Source organism: Ranitomeya variabilis, chromosome 1 (assembly GCF_051348905.1).
Source record: "Ranitomeya variabilis isolate aRanVar5 chromosome 1, aRanVar5.hap1, whole genome shotgun sequence".
Lineage (NCBI taxonomy): Eukaryota > Metazoa > Chordata > Amphibia > Anura > Dendrobatidae > Ranitomeya > Ranitomeya variabilis.
Window position 1 is genome coordinate 1,019,863,498 of NC_135232.1, and position 21,337 is coordinate 1,019,884,834.

The window sequence follows — 21,337 nt, forward strand, 5'->3', positions numbered from 1 at the left end:
TAACTAGGATCGCTAATTATCATCCCATGGTCACATACATGGAACAACCGCATATGGAGCAGTCAAGTGCCCCAGTGGATCAGTCCAAGCCAGCTTTTGGGCCCCTAACATAGCTTCCTTAATAGAAGGGATTCCAGGCACGGTAGATAATGACTTTTTGTCTCATATGTACACAAAATAGCCATACTTCTGCATGCGGTACATGTTAATATCACTTTCATCCTATCTATAGTCTCCGTTTTCCTTTTTTTGATGCTTGTACTGTCTTTACCTCTTTTAAATATACTGTAAAAGAACAATCTGAAAGGCTGTAATTTCTGTTTGGAGTTTTCACAGACTTGAGACAGCTTTCATTCCTGTGTCTATAGTTATTGCTTTCAGGACATAAGATCTGTCTTCAAAAGAAGCAGTCAAACTGTGACAGTTCTATGCCATACACCGGGACAGTTTACAAGTGAAATCCAGCTCTCATTACCGGACCTGCTCATGTGACTGATGTCAGCCAATGATAAGCCAGGGCTCGTGAACACATACTCGCACTCAGCACGCTTGACTGTTCATAAAGTGCACCCTGTCTGTGAGCAAATTCTTTCATTCCATTTTGTGGAAAGATCACAGGAAAAATAAAAACTCAATCTTCTATTTCAAAGATTCTTAAAACATAAATACAACAAAGTCAAAGATACTGCGGAGATGTAAAACTGTGTGCCAGCTCATCGCAAGCCACAGCTATGCTCTAAAGCCCTTTTTCCCAGCATGGAATGTGTATTCTAAAAAGTAGAAATGTTCACAATCCAATGGCAACCAACCAACCTACCCTTCTATAGTATTTGGTTGATTAAAGCTAATTGTTGTTTCATTACTATGGGTTATGCATGCTTAAAGAACTGCCAGCACTGAAAGCACAAGAAGACTTGGCTACTGACCAGTAGCATCTAATCACATAATGGGTGGTATTGTCTGAGTAGGCCTTTGGGTACTGCGATTCCCATCACGCTAGCTATACTTGGCCGTAATGTAGTCTTGTGCATTGTAATCATGCTATAACAGTAAATATTGCTTGTTTCCTGTAAAGGCATCGGGACAGACATTGACAGTACAAAAAGGGTTATTTACCTGCCAGGGAAGCCTGCAATTCAGGAGAACATTCACCTTTATGGATAGCAATTGCATGGAACATGGCAAAATATATGTGTGGGATAATCATGTAAATGAAAATTCAACTATGCAAATGCTAGACTCAGTTCCAACTATCTAGATCTCTTTTAAACTTTGTGTAAAAATTCTGGGAAAATTAGCGCATTTTTAGGGTTAGATGGTTGGCAAAAGAACTTTCACTCCAACAATAAATTAGGTCCAAAACTGTTCACAGCCAGTTTTATTATCTCCATACCTGACAAAACCAGTATAATACGGCACATCAAAATATATAGTCTGTCACTTTGGACCTAGTGCTTCAAATTCCATTTTATAGTGCAGACTATTCTTCATGATGATGATGAGAATCAAAATGTGAGTACATTTTTTTAAAGATATGCTCTCATCTGGCTCCAGACAAGCCAAATTTGACAATTCAAGGCATAGATGGAAAAGGTGGGAGCTGCCGTTCTCTACCCCAATACAAGCAACCAAGCAATGAACTTGTTTTTTTACAACAGAAAAATACCCTTTTCTCTTAAATACTCTCCATGGTTGCCTGATATTGCCACCATAGTTAGCTCCACTGCTACACTCGGTACGTTTTATTTCCAACTGTTGTCTACCCATGGATCAAAAATAAAATTAAAAAAGAAAATCGACTTCAAATAATAAAAGGTAGACGCAAACAGCTGCTATAATGAGATGGACATGCTGCCCACGTTTCACTCTTGAAGAAACAATGTTATTGTTGTAAAATGTTGTGTAATATAATGTGAGCTGTGATGTACAGTGTGACTTGTGATGTGCCTTAAATGTGTTAGCAATACTGATAGTATGTGTGTCTTGACTGTAGGGACAGTTAAAGTTAATGTTTCGGTCTAGCCTAGATTGGAAAAGGATGAGTTGCAGTTGTCCGAGAGGACCTGGAGTTCATAAAAGAGGACCTTAGCTCCTATATGAGCAGTGCCACATTTTCGGGTGTCCCTAAGTGAAAGGGGACAGAGGTTAAAAGAGAGATTCGGAGCAGAAGTGACCTTCGAGAGACGGGTCCTTTGAGAGGATGCCTATCAGAAAGGTTTAGAGATTGTAGCTTGCATGATAACGAGCCTGGACAGGACTGAGTATGAGAGGTGAATAGATTGTCCTGGGCAGGACACACAGAGCATCAGGGAGCTTGAAGCTAAGTCTAGTCATACTGGCACCCTAAGGGGAAAGAAGATGCTCAGGATGAGCAATAGACTCTTGTTAAGCAGCACTGTAAAGTTAAAACTGGGTTGTTGTGAAGAAGAGAGAAACAGTGGAAACAGAGGACCAGTAAAAAGAGTAAAATAGGAAAAGTGGAGATAGAGGACAAAAGAGAAAAGAAGCAAGTTCGTGTGGAAAATTCTTCAAGTTGTAAAAGATTGTGTACCCGCTGTCTCTTTTATATATTCCCTACCAAGTTCCCTTTCAGTAAAAAGTTTATTTCTGAATGGTGGTCTCCCTCAATGAACTGTAAAAAATCTGGTCCTGGCAAACCAGCAACATTGGTTACATGCCGCCCGCACGGGCATAGCGCCCTCACAGCTTTAGTCCACACATCCAGCCAGGACCCCCACTTTCATGTAACGTGTCGGGGCACCACAAACGCGTGCCTCTACCACGGCTACCGACCCGTGCTAAGATACACTCTGTATGATTTTTTTCATTTTCTGTTATATTGATCCGAGGGACAGAACATTCACAAAGATCCAACATCTATGGATGATGTGCAAGTTAAAAAAAAATCACTGCATCCAAAAGTTAACCATCATCCTCTTCTCACTGCACCTACAGTGGGGAAAATAAGTATTTGTTACACTGCTGATTTTGCAATATTAATTACAGACCTTTATGAACTGGAAAACTTGAAGAGATGTATTAGAATGTAAAAACATCAATTTTTATTATTATTAAAATAACAAACAGAAAATACCTTGAAGACAATAGATGCTGCATAAATCCAAATGTGAAATCTGCAACTTTAACTGTAGGGGGCATCCGAATGTATGTAAAAATGTCCCCATAAATAGGTAAATGCACAATGCCCCCATCAACTGTGTACCTAACCATTAAAGATGATATATCTTGTAAAAATATTAGAGAAAAAAAAAATCAATTTACCAAATGGAATAACATCAATAAATACATAGTAGCGACAAAGGCTATAAATATCAGATGCAATCACAAAAAAACTAATATTATATGGTAGTATGATAATGTGCACAATTTAAGATGTAAAAAATAATCATGCTGCAAAAACTATGGGGAATAAAAACCCCAAAACACAGTATATTATGACAGCAGTAAGAGTACAACCCATGGCAAAAATTATGGAATCACTGGCCTTGGAGGATGTTCATTCAGTTGTTTAATTTTGCATGAAAAAAAGCAGATCACAGACATGGCACAAAACTAAAGTAATTTCAATTGGCATCTTTCTGGCTTTAAGAAACACTAAAAGAAATCAAGAACCAAAAATGTGGTAGTCAGTAATGGTTACTTTTTTAACCAAGCATAGGGAAAAAATTATGGAATCACTCAACTCTGAGGAAAAAATTATGGAATCACCATGTAAATGTTCATACCCAAAAATAACACCTGCATCAAATTAGATCTGCTTGTTAGTCTCCATCTAAAAAGGAGTGATCACACCTTGGAGAGCTGTTGCACCAAGTGGACTGACATGAATCATGGCTCCAACACGAGAAATGTCAATTGAAATAAAGGAGAGGATTATCAAACTCTTAAAAGAGGGTTTCAACAAAACAAATGAGGAACGAATCGGTGGAAACTGGAGTCAAAGCCTGTGACCGAACTGTAAGAAACCACCTAAAGGAAATGAGATTTACATAAAGAAAAGCTAAACGAAAGCCATCATTAACACCTAAACAGAAAAAAACCAAGGTTACAATGGGCTTAGGAAAAGCAATCGTGGACTGTGGATGACTGGATGAAAGTCATATTCAGTGATGTATCACGAATCTGCATTGGGCAATGTGATGATGCTGGAATTTTTGGTTGGTGCCGTTCCAATAAGATTTATAAAGATGACTGCCTGAAGAGAACATGCAAATTTCCACAGTCATTGATGATATGGGGCTGCATGTCAGGTAAAGGCACTGGGGAGATGGCTGTCATTACATCTTCAATAAATGCACAAGATTATGTTGATATTTTGGACACTTTTCTTATCCCATCAATTGAAAGGATGTTTGGGGATGATGAAATCATTTTTTTCAAGATGATTATGTATCCTGCCATAGAACAAAAACTGTGAAAAAAGACACATAAGGTCAATGTCATGGCCTGCAAATAGTCCGGATCTCAATCCAAATGAAATTCTTTCGTGGAAGTTGAAGAAAATGGTCCATGACAAGGCTCCAACCTGCAAAGATGATCTGGCTACAGCAATCAGAGAAAGTTGGAACCAGATTGATGAAGAGTACTGTTTGACACTCATTAAGTCCACGCCTCAGAGACTGCAAGCTGTTATAAAAGCCAGAGGTCGTGCAACAAAATACTAGTGATGTTTTTTTGTTTGTTTGTTTTTCATGATTCCATAATTTTTTTCCTATGCTTGGTTAAAAAAGTAACCTTTACTGACTACCACATTTTTTGTTCTTGATTTCTTTTAGTGTTTCTTAAAGCCAGAAAGTTGAAATTTGAAATGACTTTAGCTTTGTGCCATGTCTGTGATCTGTTTTTGTTCTGCAAAATTAAACAACTGAATGAACATCCTCCAAGGCCGGTGATTCCATAATTTTTCCCAGGGGTTGTATATATGCTACCATTGATGTACAGTAATTTTATGTACAACAGAGTATATACTGTAAATGCTATCGGTCAGTCATGCAAGTTAGTGGCCTCAAACTAAAGCTTAAAGATCACTTAAATACACATGCATAATTATGCTAAGAGTGGCACCCATCATATGTATCAAGAAGTGATCTACTTCTTAAGTGAAGGAAGTGGCAAATTAGAGTAGTTAGAGATATACGCTTACCAATAGCAGAGACAGGATGGAGTAGTGGAAACGATTGGTGTCCCCTCACCCCCTCACCCTGACGCATGTTTCACCGCTCGCTTCTTCTTTTCCCACCTACAAACAATAGAGAGGTCTTTAAACAACTGTTGGCACAATTATTAGAAAATGGAAGAAACACAAGATGATGGTCAATCTTCCTCGGTCTGGGGCTACATGCGTGATCTCAACTCATGGGGTAAGGATGATTCTGAGATAGTTCAGGAATCAGCCCAGAACTATACAGGAGGATATGGTCAATGACCTGAGGAGAGCTGGGACCACAGTCTCAAACTTTACCGTTAGTAACACACTACGCAGTCATGGATTAAAATCCTGCAGGGCACACAAGGTCCCCTTCTCATGCCAGCACGTGTCCAGGCCTATTTAACATTCACCAGTGACCATCTGGATGATCCAGAGGAGGCATTGGAAAAAGTCATGTGGTCAGATGAGACCAAAATAGAAACTTTTTGATATCAACTGCACTCTCTGTGTTTGGAGGCGCATGGTGAGGGAAGCATCATACTTTCGGGGTGCTTTTCTGCAAAGATGACAAGAGGATGAATGGGGTGATGTATTGCGAGATTTTGGCCAACAACCTCCTTCCCTTAGTAAGAGCATTGAAGAAGGGTCGTGGATGGGTCTTCCAGCATGACAATGACCCGAAACACACAGCCATGGCAACTTCGGAGTGGCTACGTAAGAAGCATTTCAAGGTCTTGGAGTTGCCTAGCCATTCTTGACCCCTGAACCCAATAGAAAATCTTTGGAGAGAACTGAAACTTAGTGTTGCTGAGCGACAGACCCAAACCTGAAAGATCTGGAGAAGATCTGTATGGAGTAGTGGGCCAAAATCCCTGCTGCAGTGTGGGTAAACTTGGTTAAGAACTACAAGAAATGTCTGACCTCTGTAATTGCAAACAAAGGTTTCTGTACCAAATATTAAGTTCTGTTATTCTATTGTATCAAATACTTATTTCCTGCAATAAAAAACAAATTCATTTGGTAAAAATCATACATTGTGATTTTCTGGATTTTTTAAAGATTTTATCTCTCCCAGTTGAAGTGTACCTATGACAAAAATTATAGACCTCTCTATTCTTTGTAGGGAAAATTTGCTAAATTGCAGTGTATCAAATACTTATTTTCACCACTTCAAGATTTTGGACCAATCCAGAAGATACTTTGAAGCTTGTTGTTAGTATGCACTGAGTTATATGTTCAATCAAATAAACCCACTGGAAGAATACCCTATAAAGAAAATTGTGTATGTTAAATAAAATAAGATCTAATAATTAGGTATGAATGAATCCGAACCGTAAAGTTGGTGGTTCGTACCAAATGCCTAAATGTCCGGTACCGAACACTAAATATGGAGATTTTGCTGTTTGTCCGGCTTCTTGTTTGGGTTTTCCAGTCTAATAAAGCTTGTTAAAAGGCTGCACTTCCAGAGCCATCACTTGACATGGCTGTTATTGGCCGGTGTAGCACATGACCCACCTGTATAAAGGCTGAATCACTAGTGCTGCCACCATTATCCTCTTGCTAATGTAAGGATAGGACGCAGCTGGGGTGAGTAACAGATAGTGACTGCTCACTCTGCAACCCCATATATGTGCTATTTCTGTGGTACTAGTAGCTGCGTGTACTCTGCAACCTCCACCTGTGGGAATACTGTGCTAAAAGTCACTGTGTATACTCCATACCCTCCGCCTATGTGAATACTGGCCTTGATCCTGCTGTGTATACTTTGCACCCTCCGCCTGTAGAAGTACTGTCCTTTAAGCCATTTAAGCCGCTGTGTATACTCTGCACTCTCTGCCTGTAGGAGTACTGTCCTTTATGCCGTTCTGTATACTCTGCAGCACTCTCCATCTGTGGGAGTACTGTCCTTTAAGCCACTGTATATATTCTGCACCCTCCGCCTGAGGGATTACTGTCCTTTAATCCACTGTGTGTTTTCTAGTACTCTGAGAAATAAATAATCAGCATCAACCGTCTCATTGCCATTTCTAGTCCCAAAAATAATTTTTCAGGCCTGTTTTTTTTTTTTTTGTACTACTTTTGCAAATTAATAATTCATATCAGCCATCTCGTTGCCATTTCTAGACCACAAAAGTTATTTTTCAGGCCCGGTGTGTGTTTTCTAGTACTTTTGCAAATCGATATATTGTATCATCCATCTTGTTGCCATTTCTAGGCCCCAAAATAATTTTTCAGGTCTAGTGTGTTTTTTGTACTACTTTTGAAAATCAATAATTCGGGCAGCCATCTCGTTGCCATTTCTAGGCCCCAAAAATATTTTTTCTGGACTGGTATGTATTTTTATTAGTCTGGGAAATACAAATTTTTGTTGCCATTTATAGGCCAAAAAATATTTCAGAATCGGTGTGTGTTTTCTATTAGTCTGTGAAAAAAATAATTGACATTATCCATCTACTAATCCTCTCCTGTCCTCACTACACCTTCACTTCTCCCCTCTTCTAATCCCTTCATTGTCTCTCAGTTCCACAATGTATATCCACTTCAAGCTACTAACACTGACCTACAAAGCTGACCATAGTCTGTCTACTCCATATATCTCTGAACTACTCTCACGATATCTCCCACCACTTAAACTCTGATTCTCCCAAGACCTCCTTCTCTCCTCCACAATCGAACGTTCCTCATCCATTCGCCTGCAAAACTTCTTCCAAGTGTCCCCCATCCTGTAGAATTCTGTGACCCAACACATCCAATTATCCCCTACATTCTGAAATTTCATGCGGATTTTAAAAACCCATGTGTTCAGAACAGCTTACAGCCTGCAATTACTCCACTGCCACCTCACCAACATCAGAGTTGCTGCAGCCCCCGAACCTACGGTCCCCTTCCCCATTATACTGTAGAATGTAAGACCGCAAGGGTTGGGTCCTCTCCCCTCTGTACCTGTCTGTCACTATTAGTATGTTCATTGTAATTTCTATTTGTGTTTATGTATGTAACCTCTCCTCATGTACAGCACCATGGAATCAATGGTGCTCTAAAAAATTACTAATAATAATAACCCTCAGCATGATGTTCCACCCAGTCCTAACCCCTGCCCTCCTTGCCAGACTACAAACAGCAGAAGGCTGCAGCAGTTGGAACCTGTGTTTCGTCATCATCAGAGATGTGCCTTGGTGATCTGTTGACCATTTGCACTATCTCCATGCACACATACTCCAACAGAACAAGTGATTGGGCATCAGTGCACTCAATTTTTTCCAATTGTTAGACAGGTCCAGGTGGATGGTCCACGGAACCATAGCCAGCATAGTCATCAAAGAGCAGAAGTGACTGATGCATGACTTGGGGCTCAGACTGTTTGCCTGGTTTGCAAAAGGGTGAGGTGGAAGACAGATGCCCATAGGCCGCATGTGCAAAATCTGCTCTTTCAGCAGGGAACCGGGTAGAAGACCAAGCAAAGGAACTGAAGGCACTCTCAAGCAACCAATCTAACACCACTTCTACTTGTTCTGGTCTCACTTTTCATCCAGCGGTACTCATGCCTACGAAATTATGCAGAACGTCCTGACGCCTGCATTTATCAGAGGAAGTTGTTTCATTTGGGCATGTAGCAGGCAGGGCTGTGGAGTCAGTAAACCAAACCTACGACTCCTTAAGTTCTCTGACTCCTGACTACACGACTCCAACTCCACAGCAATGCCTCACCACTGAGCATGTATACAAAGTGCAGTACACATTCATCTCAACTAAAAGGCTACATCCTTACATCAGGAACAGAACAGACATTTATGGTACATTTCATAATTTTCCCAAATTCTTATTAAAAAATGTACAGCACATACTGCGTTGAACTGCTGTACCCAATTTATTGTATATTTTAGGAGTCGGACTCGGTCCATTTTATAGCAACTCCACCAAAATGGACTCCAACTTTGACTCCATGACTCGAACTCCACAGCCCTGGTAGCAGGCACAGATCTACCACGTCCTCTCTCTCCCTGCAGCAGCTACACAACCACCAGCAGCAACACAGCCACGTCCCCTATTTAATGATCTTATTGTTTTCAACCCAAAATAGCGTGGAGTATAGCACAGCCTGAATACACACAGACAGTGGCCAGAAGATTATTACACTGCCTGTTTTCAGAGTACTCCCCCCAAAAAAAACCCTCCTCCTATGTCACGTCCACCTACACCTCAATCTCCTCCTCCACTTGGACCTCTGCCTCCTGGTTCTAGATTGATATTTTTTTTAAGTCTTTTCCCTAACTAAAACAAAAAAATCCCACTAAAACAGTGTTGGATACCTCCTCCCCTGCTTCCTCTACTTATACTGCCACGTCTACCTCCTCCACTTGGACCTCTGCCTCCTGGTTTAAGATTATTACTTTTTTAAAATTCTGTCTTATTTTAACCCCTTTCTGACATCGGACGTACTATCTCGTCGAGGAGGTATGGGCCCGTATGACCACCGACGGGATAGTACATCATCACCGATCAGCCGTGCTCTCGGGGGGAGCGCGGCCGATTGGGGCCGGGTGTCAGCTGACTATCGCAGCTGACATCCGGCACTATGTGCCATGAGAACTCACAGACGCGATGCTCCGAGGGTCTCTTACCTCCTTCTCCCTGCAGGCCCAGATCCAAAATGGCAGCGGAGAGCCTTCCAGGTCCTGCAGGGAGGTGGCTTCCAAGCGTCTGCTCAGTGCATAGCAAAGTGTCAGATCAGCGATCTGACCCTATATAGTCATGTCCCACCTGGGACGAAGTAAAAAAGTAAAAAAAATATATATTTAAATGTGTAAAAAAAAAAAAAAAAAATTCCTAAATAAATAAATAAAATAAAAAAAAAAAAAATATATATATATATATATATATATATATATATATATATATATATATATATATAGTTCCAATAAATACATTTCTTTATCTAAATTAAAAAACAATAAAAGTACGCATATTTAGTATCACCGCGTCCGTAACGACCTGACCTATAAAACTGTCCCCCTAGTTAACCTTTTCAGTGATCACCATAAAAAAAGAGGCAAAAAACTACTCTTTATTATCATACCGCCAAGCAAAAAGTGGAATAACACACAATCAAAAAGATGGATATAAATACCCATGGTACCGCTGAAAACGTCATCTTGTCCCACAAAAAACAAGCTGCCATACAGCGTCATCAATGAAAAAAAAAAAAAGTTATAGTCCTCAGAATAAAGCAATGCAAAAATAATTATTTTATATATAAAATAGTTTTTATCATATAAAAGCGCCAAAACATAAAAAAATGATATAAATAATAATCTTTATAATAATAATCTTTATTTTTATATAGCGCTAACATATTTCGCAGCGCTTTACAGTTTTGCACACATTATCGTCGCTGTCCCTGTTGGGGCTCACAATCTAAATTCCCTATCAGTATGTCTTTGGAATGTGGGAGGAAACCGGAGTACCCAGAGGAAACCCACGCAAACACAGAGAGAACATGCAAACTCTTTGCAGATGTTGTCCTTAGTGGGGCTTGAACCCAGGACTCCAGCGCTGCAAGGCTGCTGTGCTATCCACTGTGCCACCGTGCTGCCCATATAAATGAGGTATTGTTGTAATCGTACTGACCCGAAGAATAAAACTGCTTTATCAATTTTACCAAACGTGGAACGGTATTAGCGCCCGCCCAAAGAAATTCATGAATAGCTGGTTTTGTTCATTCTACCTCAGAAAAATCGGAATAAAAAGCGATCAAAAATGTCATGTGCCCGAAAAATGGTATCAATAAAAACGTCAACTCATACCGCAAAAAGACCTCACATGACTCTGTGAACCCAAATATGGAAAAATTATGGCTCTCAATATGTGGAGACTCAAAAACTATTTTTTGCAATAAAAAGCGTCTTTTAGTGTGTGACGGATGCCAATCATAAAAATCCGCCCCCAAAAAACGCTATAAAAGTAAATCAGTAAATCAAACCCCCCTTCATCTCCCCCTTAGTTAGGGAAAAATAATACAATTTTAAAAAATGTATTTATTTCCATTTTCCCATTAGGGTTAGGGTTGGGGCTAAAGTTAGGGTTAGGGTTGGGGCTAAAGTTAGGGTTAGGGTTAAGGTTGGGGCTAAAGTTAGGGTTAGGGTTGGGACTAAAGTTAGGGTTAGGGTTGGGGCTAAAGTTAGGGTTAGGGTTGGGCTAAAGTTAGGGTTAGGGTTAAGGTTGGGGCTAAAGTTAGGGTTAGGGTTGGGACTAAAGTTAGGGTTAGGGTTGGGACTAAAGTTAGGGTTAGGCTACTTTCACACTAGCGTCGTTTTGAATACATCGCAATGCGTCGTTTAGGAGAAAAAAATGCATCCTGCAAAGTTGTCTGCAGGATGCGTTTTTTCGCCATAGACTTACATTAGCGACACATTGCGACATATGGCCACACGTCGATGGATGCGTCATGCTTTGGCCGACCGCCGGCACAAAAAAAGTTACATGTAAAGTTTTTTTGTGCGTCGTGTCCGCCATTTCCGACCGCGCATGCGCGACCGGAACTCCGCCCCCTCCTCCCCGGACAGAACAATGGGGCAGCGGATGCGTTGAAAAACTGCATCCGCTGCCCCCGTTGTGCTTTTATTTCACAGCATGCGTCGGTACGTCGGCTCGACGCACTGCGACGGGCCCGTACTGACGCTAGTGTGAAAGTAGATTTAGGGTGGGGACTAAAGTTAGGGTTAGGGTTGGGGCTAAAGTTAGGGATTGTATTACATTTACGGTTGGGATTAGGGTTGGGATTAGGGTTAGGGGTGTGGTTAGGGTTATGGTTGGGATTAGGGTGTGTTTGGGTTAATGTTGAAGTTAGAATTGGGGGGTTTTCACTGTTTAGGCACATCACTATTGGGTTCGGGTCCGGGCTCAAGTTCGTATGCGAGACGAACTTTTCACTGTATGTCAAACCTGGCGAGTCTGAATATCCACTGGTTCGCTCATCTCTACTAATAATAATTCTTTAAGTGTATATAATAACGCACTAGGCATAGTTACACCAAAACGCAAACCATAAAATATAAAGTAAAAAAAAGTTTAAAAAAATGATAATGAGCCCACAGCAATAGTGGGAGTAACAACAAGAACTTTATTGAATAAAAACAATATAGGTTTAAGCATGAATATAGTAGTAAAAAGGTGTCTGGAGAGGACATAGCGAAGCATTTGATGATTCAGAATGATGTGCAAGGGTAATGATAATTTAACAAGGAAAAATATGGCCAAGAGTGGCATACAAGTATGTAAATGCACACATACCCGTTACAGTCTTCTCCTGCTGGAATGACGCAAGCCGCCATGCACGTTTCGGCACAATACTTTGTCCATACTTTTGGTGATCACTGCCCTTGCAAATCATTCTATCTATCAGTATATGCATCAGTATATGTCCTCTCCAGTTGTGTCTGATTCCTTTTTACTGTTGTATTCATGCTTTGACCTATATTGTATATATTCAATACAGGTCCTCTTGTTAAACTCATTATTGTTGTGGCTCATTGCCGTATTTTTTCATCCTTTTCATTCTACTGAATTCTATGTAGCAACCATTTTCACAGTCCCTGTCATAGTCATATGTGATATTCATCTTTTGTATTCGTTATCCAAACCCTATTTAAAAAAATGTGCAAGGCTCAAAATTAATAACAAAATATATTAATTATAGGATTGCATAATATTTACAAACATAAAAACATAAGCTCCTGATGAAGCTTGATGCAAAACATGTGTCTTGTGCATTTTGTTTGATAGGTAAAGTATACGTGGTACCACTGTGCATTATCATTATCATTACGTGAACTTTCATGTGACGTCACTCTCTCCTATTACGTGTATGTCCTTTTAATGTCGTTACTTACACAACACTACCTATATTGGTTTGTGACTTTTGAGTATACATCTTCAATACTGTGACTTCACACAGTGTAACATTGTATTGATTTCTAATATTCATACAAGGGAGTTTTTTTTATTATCACTTGACTATCTTTAGTATTCTCTATATCTAACTTTTGTAGGTTTTTATGTTTTTAAATTTCATACTATCCCATAAAGAATGCAGGTTTTATTGATTTTGAGCCTTGCATATTTCTACCTAGGTATTCTTGAATTTATTAGTGCATTTTGGACCTTAATATATAGCTCCTCATACTTATGTAGGTTTTTTAATTATCTAAACCCTGCCCAACTCCCTTCAGTTTTCTCTAGTGAAAGGATAGTCGCTGAATTGTGGGCTGTCACTATATGTATCTGGATTTTTATAAGACAACTGTTGGGGAAATCGTCAGATTACAAGCAGCTGTTTTATTTAGGATCCGACAGTGAGATGAAAACCTGACAAATGAAAATGCTAGGTAATAAAATGTGCGAATGACATAGGAAAGCACACTCTTCCTGCCAAAATATTCCAATAAAAGGGAATGTTTGAAAGCTCTCCCATGGGAACCCTCCCAATTCTTATTTTGTGCTCTTGGCTACGGATATCAAGCGAGCAGTGCTTGGTGGCTTAGCAACTATAAATGCTAGTCTTCTTTGTGTAGGAATCTTATTATAGATTGTAATCCTGTCATTGCGGCTCGGAGTGAAATAAAGGTGATTGCTTTAGTTGCCAGATCTGAGTACGTAAAAGTCTGAAATCTCCATGACTAATGACTGCACAGAACCTTCAATCATCAAAATGTAGTTAAAATGTCTGTCAGTTTCCCATTTGGAAAAGCCAGACCTTCTGCAACAGAGCAGCGATAACCGAGTGAACAATGTGTGGGAGCCTTTTATGTATCCTCTACATGACGAAAAGAAAAGCAATAAGTAACCCGGCCTAGTGTAATATTATAACGAACACATATATCAAATACATGGGAACATCATCAAAACCGACAGCTTTATAGAAGAGATAAGATGTTCAGTTAGCTAAAATCATTTGGCTAAATTTACAGTAATGAGTCACAGTCGTACGTTCCTCAATATGGAACTTGTCAGAAACAATGGCGGCTGAGCAAAGAATCAGCCAAGGCAGACACATTTCTTAATTATGTACATATTCTAATCCAGTCCCAGAATATAACAGTTCAAGGGTTTTTTCTGTTTATATACCTTAATTAAATGGTATGTGATGCAATGTGGCATACTTACCAACATTACACCCTCTACAATCCAACTTAAAGATAGTGACATGATAGATAGATAGATAGATAGATAGATAGATAGATAGATAGATAGATAGATAGATAGATGATAGATAGATAATAGATATATAATATATCGATAAAGATAGATAAATAGATAGAAGATAGATAATAGATAGATATAGATATATAATATATGAATAAAGATTGATAAATAGACAGATAAAGATAGATAGATAGATAGATAGATAGATAGATAGATGATAGATAGATAGATAGATAGATAGGAAGATAGATGATAGATAGATTATAGATATGTAATATATAGATAAAGATAGATGAATAGATAAAAGATAGATAATAGATAGTTATATAGATAGATAATAGATATATAATATATAAATAAAGATTGATAAATAGACAGATAAAGATAGATAGATAGATAGATAGATAGATAGATAAAAGATAGATAGATAGATAATAGATAGATAGATAGATAATAGATACATAGATAGATAGATAGATAGATAGATAGATAGATAGATAGATAGATAGATCGATCTAGATCCACCTGCTCTTTGATTGAAAGTTTTAACTTTACTCTAGCTAGAGATGGGCAGAGAGAGTTGTAAATCAAAAACTGTGGAAGCTGCACTGAACTTTTTAACCACTGCAAGGGTATGCCTATGCTTTGTTTGAACAGCCATTTTGTTCTGATACACTCCTTAAGAGAGAGAACCTTCAGTGCCAAGTTATCTATATTGTGCTTTTTAAATCATGATAACGTTTGCTGCATTTATGTGGATAACAAATAGGATTAAAGAATAAGTTTAACTATGAACACCTTTCTTTTGAATTCAGCATCTTTGCAAATACGTTGCTTATAATATTATTATCAATAATAATAATAATAATAATAATTGTTTTTATATAACATGAACATATTCTGTAGCACTTTACAATTAAAAAAAAGTTACAGCTACGGAGTACAGAGGAGTTTCAAACAGGATGTCACAGGAATCTGGGGCTGCACTCCCTTCCCTGCAGCGTCGTCGTCATGGGACGAGAGTAGGCTACGGTCACACTATCAGTATGTGGTCAGTATTTTACATTAGTATTTGTAAGCCAAAACCAAGAGTGAAACAAGCAGAGGGGAAAGCTATAATAGAAACACGTCATCAAGTCTGTATTTTTGTAGGTTTTGGCTAACAAATACTGATGTGAAATACTGACTAAATACTGATAGTGTGACAGTACCCTTACAGTTTCTTGCATTAGCCACCCTCTGAAGATGTCCTTGATCCATGGTGATAAAATCCATGGGGGATGTGAGTGCAGCACCAGCATTCTGCTTCTGTCTCTTCTGCCACTGCTTCTAATTGTGACACTTGACATGATCAGGGGAAAAAGATAAAAGCAGTGAGTGACACCAACGCCGCCCCGCAGCTCCTAGCAACTACCTCAAATAAATCATCATCGGGGGCGACGCTGGTGTCACTCACTGTTTTTATCACTGCTCCCTGATGACGATTTGTTTCAAGGCATTTCTAGAGGCTGTGGGGCGGCACTGGTGTAACACCAATCATCATCAGTAAAGTAAATTACAAAAGTGGTTAGGGTGTAAAGATAAATATTTAGAAAGGACATTTTAGGTGCTGGACCAACATTAATAGCCACAGAACCAATAGCTACTATCGTAAGTATTATAATGAATGCTCTGCTGTTTTATTCAATCATTGTTGTGTTATTTCACTTAAATGGTTCATCATGTGGTATAATACTGTAGTCTAATATCAGATATTTTATCCTTTTTATATCAGGTGCTTCATGAAGAAACAACCATCCCAGGGACGGATTTAAAACTTTCCTATTTAAGTTCAAGGGCGGCAGGATATAAATCTGTTCTAAAAATTACAATGACCCATTCTGTAATACCCTTCAATCTAATGAAAGTTCATCTTATGGTGGCAGTAGTTGGAAGACTTTTCCAGAAATGGTTTCCAGCTTCTCCCAATCTTTCATACACCTTCATTTGGGATAAGACGGATGCTTATAACCAGAAAGTCTATGGATTATCTGAAGCCGTCGGTATGTATTTCTATTATAATTAAACAGTAATATTTATTTTAGAAACTCTGTCAAGAAGTTGATTTATGGCCATGTAAGGCGTCAGACTGGCTTTGCCGCTGTGTATGCATTCATCTTCTGTGTAAGCAGCAGTTTAAATATTTCAGTGACATTTAATTTTGGAGTAATCTATGCCTCTGAAGTGCTCACTCCGGTGTATAACTGATTGGTTTATAGCTTACTTACAGCTTGTGCTGTTTAACATATCTAAATGTAATTTTTATAAACTGGTGTTCAGCTGTTTGTCCTAGGGACATACCATTATACCATACCATTACCAAGATTATGCAACTGCCTCGGAAAGGTGGGGTCCCAGCCATCGTTAGTTCCATCACCTTTGCTTTTGGGTCCTGTGTAAAGCCTGTGTGGGAGTCTCCTCTTCGGAGAATTAGGCCACGCTCACACTTTCAGTATTTGGTCAGTATTTTACCTTGGGTTTTGTAAGCCAAAACCAGGAGTGGTTGGAGACGTCCGACGTCAGAAGTCCCGCTTTGACGTGGGCTCCGGCGGTGAGCCCACCTCAAAGCCACAACATGTCAGCCGTTTTCAACAGCTGACATGTGCCCGCAATAGGCGTGGGAGGAATCGCGATCCGCACGCGCCTATTAACTAGTTAAATGCCGCTGTCAAACTCTGACAGCGGCATTTAACACGCGCTTCTGGCCATCGGGTCGGAAATACACGCACCGCTGCCCCGTCACGTGATTAGGGGTCAGCGGTGATTCGGCATGACAACCAGAGGTCTCCTGGAGACCTCTATGGTTGTTGATGATGGATTGCTATGAGCGCCACCCTGTGATCGGCTCTCATGGCAATGCAGTAATTCTGCTACATAGGAGCAATTTGAGTATCGCCTCTATGTAGCAGAGCGGATCAAGTTGTGGTAGCTTCTAGCCTCCCATGGAGGCTATTGAAGCATGCCAAAAGTAAAAATAAAATGCTATTCAAAATATGAAAAAAATAAAAAAAAACAAACGTTAAAATCACCCCCCTTTCGCCCCATTCAAAATAAAAAAATAAAAATAAAATCAAACATAGACATATTTGATATTGCAGCATTCAGAATCGCCCGATCTATCAATAAAAAAAAAGGATTAACCTGATCGCTTAACGGCATAGCAAGAAAAAAATTAACGCCAGAATTACGTTTTTTTGGTTGCCGCGACATTGCATTAAAATGCAATAACATGCAATCAAAAGATCGTATTTGCACAAAAATTGTATCATTGAAAATGTCATCTCAGCGTGCAAAAAATAAGCCCTCACCTATCCCGAGATCACAAAAAATGGAGACGCTACGGGTATCGGAAAATGGTACAATTTATTTTTTTTTTTAAGCAAACTTTGGAATTTTTTTTCACCACTTAGATAAAAAAAAACCTAGACATGTTTGGTGTCTATGAACTCGTATTGACCTGGAGAATCATACTGGCAGGTCAGTTTTAGCACTTAGTGAACCTAGCAAAAAAGCCAAACAAAAAAACACGTGTGGGATTGCATTTTTTTTGCAATTTCACCGCGGTTAGAATTTTTTTTTTCCGTTTTCGAGTACACGACATGGTAAAATCAATGGTGTCGTTCAAAAGTAGAACTCATTCTGCAAAAAATAAACCCTCCAATGGCCATATTGACAGAAAAATAGAAAAGTTATGGCTCTGGAGAGGAGGGGAGCGTAAAACGAGAACGCAAAAACGAAAAAATCTCCGGGGTTAATATCAGCCAACCACTACAAAAGGAGTATTTGAGAATGCTGAGGAACTGGAAATCTTGCAGTCTTCAGCTGGACGAGCAGAAAGAAAACTCCAAGCTAGACTTTGTATAGCATGAAAAAGTGATACATGAAGTTATTCAGCATCAACCAGTAGGAGGGTATAATGCTTTTATAGCATATTATGAAAAAAAATGACATCGAGATGTGGATCCTTAACAGTGAAGGGGAGGAATTTCTCATGCGTTTTGGACTATCTTAGCCCTTACTCATGGTAATTTTAGTCCTTACTCTCAGTAAGGATTAGGGACTAAGATGGTCCAAAACACATGTTTTATGGATGTGCCCTCATACTACTAAGACAAGTTTCGGTTTATTCTTCTACCTGGTGACACTGCATATCTTATTCATTACTTTACATTATATGACAAAACGATGGTAAGCTTCTTTTTCTCTTCAGCATTTGCCCTGTGTATAGATCTTCCAGCTGCAATAAGGATCAATGATCCCTACTTTTTTACAAGGCAGCAGCGTTGAGTTCATCACAATATACAACATTAATGGAACGGTGCGAGCTGTTCGACAAAATCTGTTCTGTATCAACAGTCTTGAAATCACAGGCAATATTGTAATCACATAGTTAATGAATCAATATATTGGTGAGAAAAACTGAACAACCGTGTAAACTCCCCATTAATATTGTTGTGAAGAAACAGATGAAATGTTCAAGTCAGCCTAGGAATCTAAGGATCACAGCTCCTACCATTAGGGTGAACCCTGCTGTCCCGGATGATTGAGGTGTGAAGCTCTGATGAACCTGTATCCTGGAGCAATGGAGATTAACCAGGCAGAAGCAGCAGGAGTGAGAGATGACGAGGCTGGCGCAGCTCATCACATGCTATCACTTGGGGAAATATGTAAAAACACTGCAGGGTAGCTGCAATTCATCACATAAGGTGTTAGAGAAGTCAAGGTGTTTGCACAGAATATTATCTGGGATTTTAGTTGTCAATGTTATGTTATTGGCTGAGTCAAACCTTGGAAACAAGCTAAACAATTTAAGCTTGGAGACAAAATGTTAACCAGATGCTAATTCATAGGAGGAAGCTTTGTCGTCACACTGATTTATGGATGCTCATCATAGTATAGGATTTCATATAAGATCTTCTATCCAAGAAATTTTATTAAACTTGAGCTATACTGTGTTTATTTCTGCACGCAGATAGTTTTATGATAGTTGTCCTGGCATTTTTCCTTACAATGACTTTCTCTTAAATTTTATTTAAAAAAATCATAAATATGTTTTACATTATATAGCATTATAAATATATGTAAGGATATATCCAACGTCGCCACCATTTTTTTTCTATATAAAATAAAAAAGCAACTTTTGCAAATAGTTTTCATAGTTTTAAGCTTCATAATTTTATGGTTAAAAAAAGACAAATGTACATAGTGTTCAACCTAAAGCCTAACATGTTGATCCAGAGGAAGGCAAAAACCTCATTAGGGGAAAAAAAAAAATCCACTGACTAGTTACCTGTGTCAACGTCCCGTCACAGAATCCAGTAGCCATGACCTGTGATAATATATTTTACAAGAAAGGCATTCAGGTCCTCCTTGAAGGTTTTAGTGAATTGACAATTACAACATCATGTGGCCAAAAGTTCCATCCACTCACTGCTTACAGTAGAGAATAGTCATCTGTAATGCAGACTAAATGTTCTTTCCACTAGACGTAGAGGATACCTCCTTGTCACTGTCGCAGGTCTATATATAAAAAGATCATTATAAAGAGCTCAGTACTTTCCCTTTATATATTTGTACATTATTATAAGATCGCCTCCTAAGCCTTTGTTTTTCCAAACTGAATAACCACAAGTTATTTACCCTGTATTGCAGTCTACCCAAATCCTTACTAACATTGGTCTGTCTTCTTTGCACCTGCTCAAGTTCATCTATGTCCCCCTTATACACCAGAGACCAATATTGTAAACATTGTTCTAAGTGTTGCCGTACTAGTGACTTGTATACAGGCAAAAACTATGTTCTTGTCATTATCATCTATGCTACTTTTATGTCTGGCATTGGTCGATAAAGTTGAATTTGCCCTATACTAATGCACCCAAGTTTTGTGTTCGTTCTACCCAGGGTTTTACTATTTAGTACCTAACTGTACATATTGTCATGTCAGCCATTATATGTGATCTTATATGTATCTAAATATATGTTAAAATCAAATTATTGAACCATTTGTTGGCGCTAACCTCCAGCTTCCCAAAATCCTTCTGTATTCATAACTACTGGAAACCTCCTTTGTGTTTAATACTTCCATAGGGTCATTAATGATTATACTAAAAAAGAGGGCCCAATACTGACCCATGTGGCACTCAATTGTTAACTGTTATCAAGAGTGTGTTCCATTAATAACCACTCTTTTTTATCTTGGGATATTTGTTGCTGTTTTTTTCACCATATTTTTCAAAATGGAGAGATTCATGAATTTGTCACAAAGACAAAAATTTTTTTAGTTTGGACTTTATACTTTTGTTTGTGACGTTTTAACTCCCAAATGTTATATGTTGCATAAAAACGCTCAAAATTTGCGCCAAAATAATTGTCATACCTAAAATTATTCGGAAGGACTGGAGTACATTTGTGACAAATTTTGCAAGTTTTTAAAAAATTGCAATTGATGAGCCAAAAATATCTGGAAACCCCAAACTCTGCCTAAAATGGTGAACATAAAAAAAAAAAAAAAACGTTGAACACATATATCATAGACTTGAAAAAGGCACAAATTAAATAATTAGATGGAAATGAAAAACAAGTGAAAAACACAAAAAACTAGACAAAAAATAGTTGTAAATGCATTAATGCATCTGGCCCTAAATTGTTAGAATGGTATAATTGCTCAACCTCAATCCCATTGAATCTTATCTTGTGATATTTGCCTTCATGAGTTTTGATAATTTATGAATCTAGACATTATTGCCCATAATATATTACATTAAACCATATAGTGGGATATTAAATTTGTGGTATTCCATACAATATCAATATGTGGCTTTTATAGAAAATAATATGTTAATTTACAAAGTTTGAATGAAACCATTGTGGTTACAATTGTTAATCATGGAATCCTGGTGTGGACACATGCATGATCCAATTATCCAA

General features: G+C 38.6%; 1 protein-coding gene across 11 annotated transcripts in view; it reads left to right on the forward strand.

The window, feature by feature from the left end:
* Window positions 1-21,337, forward strand: part of TENM3 (teneurin transmembrane protein 3) — a 1,770,339-nt gene that overhangs the window by 1,534,350 nt on the left and 214,652 nt on the right. For all 11 annotated transcript variants that reach the window (XM_077279546.1, XM_077279548.1, XM_077279545.1 and 8 more), the window contains one exon: window positions 16,146-16,413. In XM_077279546.1, the coding sequence (XP_077135661.1) occupies window positions 16,146-16,413 (268 nt within the window). The remainder of the gene's footprint in view (window positions 1-16,145; window positions 16,414-21,337) is intronic.